The 8,166-nt window shown below is 48.3% G+C and overlaps 1 protein-coding gene across 1 annotated transcript in view; it reads left to right on the plus strand.

Annotated features, from left to right (window-relative positions):
* The window catches only part of tusc3 (tumor suppressor candidate 3), a gene marked incomplete at both ends in the record, with an annotated part of 102,734 nt that overhangs the window by 43,041 nt on the left and 51,527 nt on the right, over window positions 1-8,166 (plus strand). The window contains 1 exon segment of the mRNA XM_080533721.1: window positions 3,074-3,243. Within this exon segment, the coding sequence (XP_080389847.1) occupies window positions 3,074-3,243 (170 nt within the window).

Consider the following 8,166-nt stretch of genomic DNA (forward strand, 5'->3'; position numbering starts at 1 on the left):
AGAGGCATGAAAGAGGAAGGCGGGAGACCGATGGAGGCGGGAGAGAGGGACAGAGAGGTGTCGAAGGACGAAGGGAGGGAGAGAAAGAGGGATAGAGAGAGAGAGAAAGAAAGAGAGTGAGCGTGAGAAAGTCGTCCTTCTGCCTGAGCGGAGGCTGTGATTGGACCGCGCCCCCAGCGGGCAGTGACTCGGACGGGCCCCCGAAACGGTGACGCGACAGCGAGGGTCCTGAAGCACCGTCCTCCTGTACCGCCCGTCTCTCCTCGTCCTCCTCTTCTCCTTGTCCTCCTCTTCTCCTTGTCCTCCTCCCCGGGCCTGGCGCTGTCCCACACAGCTGCTGCTGGGGCCGGGGGCTGACAGGGGCTTGGCCGACCAACAGATGGCTCATTTTGGCCGGGGTAGGGGGGGGGGGGGGGGGGGGCTGGATAGATCACAGGCACAGGTGGAGCGAAAGGTCCAAAACCCTGTTTCAGACGTCACTTACCGGAGTCAGAACGCTCCACCACCAACAGGAACAGGAAGTCGATCATACTGGGGGCGGGGAGAGAGGGGGGGGGGGGGGTCGAAAACAGGTGCGAAAAATCCTGCATGCTGTAAAATAACTCCACTTCTACAAGTCTTCTCTTTTTAAGTAACTCCCGGTGCAGAATGTTGCCATGCTAGTTGCCATGGTGATTCAGGAAAAATAGACTGTATCTGACTTGCTTCGAAAATATTATTATTATGATTTTTCTTTTTATCCGAAAAAGGTCTATGACCGAAAGCTCGCAAATAAACAACGTTTTTTTCTTGCACAGTGTTTGAGTGTGTGGAGGCTGTTATTTTGCACAGAATGACTTTCTTTCTTGTGTGTGAAGTTCTGTATTTGCGACGACCCCTCACCGGCACGGTGGGCACAATCGAAAACCGAACCTCCCTCAGGCTTTCAATCAGGAAAGTGGCACCTGGAGTGGCACACTCTCCATGCTAACACACTCTCTGTGCTAACACACTCTCTGTGCTAACACACTCTCCGTGCTAACACACTCTCTGTGCTAACACACTCTCTGTGCTAACACACTCTCTGTGCTAACACACTCTCTGTGCTAACACACTCTCCGTGCTAACACACTCTCTGTGCTAACACTCTCTCTGTGCTAACACTCTCTCTGTGCTAACACACTCTCCGTGCTAACACACTCTCTCTCTCTGTGCTAACACACTCTCCATGCTAACACACTCTCCGTGCTAACACACTCTCCGCACTCTCTCTCTGTGCTAACACACTCTCTAACACACTCTCCACACTTTCTCTCTGTGTTAAAACACTCTCTATGCTAACACACTCTCCATCCTAACACACTCTCTCTCTGTGCTAACACACTCTCTGTGCTAACACACTCTCCATCCTAACACACTCTCTATGCTAACACACTCTCCATGCTAACACACTCTCTCTCTGTGCTAACACACTCTCTGTGCTAACACTCTCCATGCTAACACACTCTCCATGCTAACACACTCTCCACACTCTATCTCTGTGCTAACACACTCTCTGAGCTAACACACTCTCTGTGCTAACACACTCTCCTCACTCTCTAACACACTCTCCATGCTAACACACTCTCCATGCCAACACACTCTCCATGCTAACACACTCTCCATGCTAACACACTCTCCACACTCTCTCTCTGTGTTAACACACTCTACACACTCTCTCTCTGTGTTAACACACTCTCCACACTCTCTCTCTGTGTTAACACACTCTCTCTCTGTGTAGTGGTGTAGTGGTGTAGGGTAGTGGTGGTCTAGTGGATAGTGAGTTGGACTTGGGATCGGAAGGTTGTGAGTTCAAATCCCGGCTGAAGCCACACCACTACTAGTGTGCCCTTGGGTAAGGCACTTAGCCCTCAGTTACTCCAGGGGGAATGTCCCTGTAATTCATAATTGTAAGTCGCTTTGGATAAAAGCGTCTGCTAAATGGCAAAAATATTATTTTAATTATTACACTCTCCACACTCTCTAACACACTCTCCATGCTAACACACTCTCCATGCCAACACACTCTCCATGCTAACACACTCTCCATCCTAACACACTCGCCACACTCTCTCTCTGTGTTAACACACTCTCTACACTCTCTCTCTGTGTTAACACACTCTCCACACTCGCTCTCTGTGCCAACACACTCTCTCTCTCTGTGTTAACACACTCTCCACACTCGCTCTCTGTGCCAACACACTCTCTCTCTCTGTGTTAACACACTCTCCACACTCTCTCTCTGTGTTAACACACTCTCCACACTCGCTCTCTGTGCCAACACACTCTCTCTCTCTGTGTTAACACACTCTCCACACTCTCTCTCTGTGTTAACACACTCTCCACACTCGCTCTCTGTGCCAACACACTCTCTCTCTGTGTTAACACACTCTCCACACTCTCTCTCTGTGCTAACACACTCTCTCTCTGTGCTAACACACTCTCTCTCTGTGCTAACACACTCTCCGCCATGACCTTTCCAACGGAGCGCGACTTGAATGTAATCAACAGCGGAAAAAACCTGTCCAGCACACACTTTCTCATTCACGCACACGCGCGGGCGACACGCACGCTCGTACACAGCACACACCCACACACACATACGGTTAGCCGAGTCTAACCATTTTACAATTACTGTCAAGGGTTGTGTTTCAAGCTGTCCGGTGTTCGTTTGTGTAAATAGGTCTCTGTGTCGTCGCAATTGCTGCTTTTTATGTCTCTCATCCACCTCCGGCAAGCCAGTGTTTACTTAATGCATGGACATTTAGATTACGCACATGAATAATGACGTTCCGATGTTTTCCCCGACTCATAGTTGAATCCCTCGACCGTTAATAATTCCTCCCCTTGTTTCTCGTTCTCCCCCCCTCCCTCTACTCATCCCACTCCTTTCTATCCTAACTTTTCCTGTTCTCCTTCCCTCCTTCCTTCCCTCCTTCCTTCCCTCCTTCCTTCCTCCCTCCTTCCTTCCTTCCTTCCTTCCCTCCTTCCCTCCCTCCCTCCCTCCCCCCCCTCCCTCCCTCCCTCCCTCCCTCCCTTCCTTCCTTCCTTCTAGAACATGCTGGCGGAGAAGGTGGACCAGATGATGGAGTGGAGCTCTCGGCGCTCGGTGATCCGGATGAACGGGGACAAGTTCCGCCGCTTCGTCAAGGCGCCGCCCAGGAACTACTCGGTCATCGTCATGTTCACCGCGCTGCAGCCCCAGAGGCAGTGCTCCGTCTGCAGGTACCCCAGCTCCACCCCCCCCCCCCCTGCTCTCCCTAACTACACACACACAGGGGGGCGCTACAGAGCTCTCTATCCTTAGCCACTTAGAGACACACACACCCACACGTCGGTTCACCCCTCTCCCCCCGAAGTGTGCACTTGTTCACCCCCCTCCCCCCGCATGTGGTTTAACACTAGAACAGCCGTGCCTTTTTACCTACTAAAAGAGCCGCCTCTTTACAATGTTCAAGCTGCTACTTACACACAACGACCACTAGTTGGCTGCTTGTATATTAGCCTGCTTCCTACACAGAAAAACTGCAAAATAGCTTCATACTAGCTTCTCCTGGTGTGATTTTGAAAATGTAAGGATGCTGGGTGGTAGAACGCACATATCTAGGAAAAGTCATGAAAGGAGGGTGATGTAGGGTAGTGCTTAAACAGTGGCACGCAAGCAATAAGTGCGAGAATGGGAGATTTCTTTTTTTTTTTTTTTTATGTTGGCCGCGTTCGTAAATTCGCGCACACTGGGTTCAACCTCACAAGAGCTCCGGCGCTCTCAAGGCGAATTTACGAATGCAGCCCTAGTCTCTCATCCACTCCACGAGAGTCGTATTCTGGCGCCAATTTTCTAAGTAAAATTCTGAATTCGATTCGATACAAGTGTTATGGGGTGTTCACACTTGACGTCTTTTTTTAGAAAAAAGCGCCGTCTTCAGCGCCTTTTCGCCGTCTTTTTACATACAACCCATGGGAAAAAAGCGCAGCCACCGCCTTTTTCCCAGAATGCATTTCGCACCGGCTAGCAGCAGGCAATTTAAATCGTCCATTTTAACCTCCATTGGCTAAAAGCTGTAATTTTGGCAATACAAGTGTTAACATGCCCTCAGACTCAGCACTGGGGCCCCCCAGGGCTGCGTGCTAAGCCCCATCCTCTACAACCTCTACACCTACGACTTCACCCCCGTCCACCCCAGCAACTCCATCGTAAAGTTTGCAGACGACACCACCGTGGTGGGATGCATCTCGGGGGGGGACGAGGCGGCGTACAGGGATGAGGTAGAGCAACTGAGCAAGCTGTGCAAGGTTAACAACCTGCTGCTGAACAAGTCAAAGACCCAGGAAATCATCGTAGACTTCAGGAGGAAAAAGTCCGAGATCCAGCCCCTGCTCATCGACGGAGAGAGCGTGGAGAGAGTCTCAACCCTCCGATTCCTGGGGATGCACATGCGGGATGACCTGACCTGGAAGGACAACACAAAAGGCACCATCAAGAGGGCACAACAGCGGCTATACACCCTGAGAGTCCTCAGGAAGGAACACAGCAAGCAGGAGATACTGGTGACCTTCTACCGCGGCGCAGTGGAGAGCATCCTCACCTACGGCATCTGCAACTGGTTTTCCAGCTGCACAACAGCGGAGAGAAATGCGCTACAGAGAGTCGTGAGAACAGCACAGAAGATCACCGGCGCCCCCCTCCCCTCTCTGGAAGAGCTGTACAACACACGCTGTCTCAGGAAGGCCTCCAAGATCTCCAGGGACCCGACCCACCCTGGGTACGAACACTTTACCAGGCTGCCCTCGAAAAGGCGGTTCAGGACCCTGGCCGCAAGGACAAACAGACTGAAGAACAGCTTCTACCGCAGGGCCGTCCAGGCCCTGAACACAGCAAAGACCTAAGTTCTGGGCCCTGGACAGTCTGGACGGATTGATGGCAGCTGCTGGACTGAAAAAATCAGGTGTAGTGCTGAGGCACAAACATGTACATTTCAAGCCTGCAAACTGTGACACTTTAAATAAATGTGAAATAATACTATTGTGCAATATGACAACCCTAGTCGTCTATCTGTACAGTATAGTACAGTGGATAGTGTACATAGCCTTTATTTATGTAAACCAGCTCCTTCCCTTCTTGTGATTTGTTTTAAAAGTGTTTTTTTTCCCCTTTCCTAACACCAGGGGAGCCACCCCTCCTAAATTTCGTTGTTTGGTACCTGTACTGTAGCAATGACAATAAAGTCCATTCATTCATTCATTCATGTCATTTTATGAAGTTTTAATATGTTTTCAGACGAGAAAGTAACCATATATATTCCCAAAATGTGTCCAGTTTATCAAAATAACCTGTTTATATATCTGATCTGACGTTTTTTTCGTGTTCTGTTCGCTAGCTGCGTTCGTAAATTCGCCCTGGAAATCTGATCAGCACTCATGGAATGCCTCTTGTCCAATCAAATTACCTGGTCCCTTTATGACGTTGAACCCAGTGTGCGGTTAGGTGGCTAAGCTGCGGGAAAGTTTTGGACCAGTTTGTCTGTTACTTAAAGTGACCAAGTACCACCCCCAGATAATGGAGTTGAGCAAAGGAAAACAGGGCCAGGGATCACATTGATTGTTAGGACTGTTTACATGGCTTTGCATACATAGCTCTTTGCAAAAAAAAAAAAAAGAACGTTTGTTGTGGTTGGAATAAAATAATAAAATGTAAGTAACAACCAAATAATTATATAAATATAAATTATAATTCATACAAGTAAGACCCTTGTATAATCACCATCCAGTTAGGGCTACTTATTAAAATGATAACCATAGGGAGCGCAGTTAGCAACTTTGTTAGAAATTGAGCGCACCAATTTGCTTAAAGTTGTGCTACGCATCACAACGTTTTAGTTGTCTTAGATGTTATGTTGGTAATTTTGTTCAAGTTTCAGTTAGTTGACTGTTAGGCCTGTTTATTTAGCATACATGGCTTTGCATACATAGCTCTTTGCTGAAAATTGTTGTTCATGTTGTGGAATAAAATTGCAGATCTGTTGGTCTGTTTGGTTTGGTTTGATGTCCAGTCATAATTAATGTTGATATTGTGGTTGGCACACTGACTAACAAGAAAATACAAAAATGGCACTTCATATATAAAAGGTTGCCTACCCCTGGTCTAGGGTGTAGGAGGTAGGAGGTAGGGGGTGATCTAGGGTACAGTGTCTAGGGTGTAGGAGGTAGGAGGTAGGGGGTGATGTAGGGTAGTGTCTAGGGTGTAGGAGGTAGGGGGTGATGTAGGGTACAGTGTCTAGGGTGTAGGAGGTAGGAGGTAGGGGGTGATCTAGGGTAGTGTCTAGGGTGTAGGAGGTAGGGGGTGATGTAGGGTACAGTGTCTAGGGTGTAGTAGGTAGGGGGTAGGGGGTGATGTAGGGTAGTGTCTAGGATGTAGGAGGTAGAGGGAGATCTAGGGTACTGTCTAGGGTGTAGGAGGTAGGGGGTGATCTAGGGTACTGTCTAGGGTGTAGTAGGGTGTAGGAGGTAGAGGTGATGTAGGGTGCAGGACAGAGCAGCGGTCTACACCAACACGGCAGTCGCGCTGCCCGATCACGTCTCTTCACAACACTGGCTCCCCGCTGGTGGAATGAGCTTCCCACGGCTGTCAGAACTGCAGAGTCACTCCCCATCTTCCGTCGGAGACTGAAGACCCACCTCTTCAGGTTTCATCTTAACTGCTCCTCCTGAGACTTCTACTAACCCCAGCACTGCGTCTCCTGAGACACCTGCTTTTCCCCTTTACTGTGTCCACCAAGTCTTCTACTGCCCCCCTGTACTGTTTCTCTGTTTCTCCAGTGTCGAAACAAAAAATAAATAAATCAGTATTTTTTTTCCCCCTTTCATTACAGAGACTGTCAATGGCCCCGGGCCTGAGCTAGATTACTCTTCCTGCTACGACTGGTGGATTGATAACAATAATAATAACTTTATTTGTATAGCGCTTTTCCTGCAAACGTTGCAGCTCAAAGTGTTTAATCAATATATCATCTTAATTTAATTATTTTGTAATTTAAAGGCAATATTAAAAGGATGGGTTTTTATCATCTTAATTTAATTATTTAATCATTTAAAGGCAATATTAAAAAGATGGATTTTTAGTCTTGACTTGAACATATTTGCTGAGGTTACATCCCTAATGGCATGATGATTCACTTGCTTAGTCAAATGTATCGATCGTAAGTCGCTTTGGAATAAGACGTCTGCTAAATGCCAAACATGTAGATGTAAATGGTTGGATAGGGGCCGTAGGGTCAGGTTGAGGGTTATTACCTAGTGGCATCCTGTGGTTGGTTTGTGCACTTAACGCAGCCCCTGGCTCCCTTGAACAGAGATAATGCGGGGGGGAATAATCATGTGTATTACAGGAATGGAGGAAGTTAATTTAATCCACGCTGACCTTTTCCCACTCAGCCACCATCCTTTTGAGTTTGCGGTGACCCATAATGCTTTTTTAATCATCGTGCTGTCTGCTCAAATCAGATATTTATTTATTTTATGTCTCTCTCTCTCTGTCTCTCTCTCTCTCTCTCTCTCTCTCTCTCTCTCTCTCTGTCTCTCTCTCTCTGTCTCTCTCTCTCTCTCTCTCTCTGTCTCTCTCTCTGTCTCTGTCTCTGTCTCTCTCTCACTCTCTCTCTCTCTCTCTCTCTCTCTGTCTCTCTCTCTGTCTCTGTCTCTGTCTCTCTCTCACTCTCTCTCTCTCTCTCTCTCTCTCTCTCACTGTCTCTCAGTCCTGGGGCAAGCCATGACATATGGATTTATTTATCTATTTATCTTAAGATGCATTCATCTTAACGAGAAAGCCAGCTTCCCCTTTCCATTTGACACGCATTAGTTAATGTCACACAATGTGCACACCGCCCCCCCCCCCCTCGTTCGCAATTGGGGACGGTCCATTTCCATAAACGATAGCATCGCGTCGTTAGTTAGCGGGTGCCGAGATAAATTCGGCGCCGTGACCCAGCCCCGGCGGTAACAGCACTGGCATCGCTCTTTCGCTCTCTCGCTCCCCCTCTATCTCTCTCTACCTCCTTTTCTTTCTTTTTTCTCTCTCTCTCTCTCTCTCCTCTCTCTCTCTCTCATCCTTTGAACTGCAATAGTACTAATTGTTTCTTTCCCCCCCCCTCCATC

Source organism: Nansenia antarctica (assembly GCF_963989245.1).
Source record: "Nansenia antarctica genome assembly, chromosome: 6".
NCBI classification, from domain to species: Eukaryota; Metazoa; Chordata; class Actinopteri; order Argentiniformes; family Microstomatidae; genus Nansenia; species Nansenia antarctica.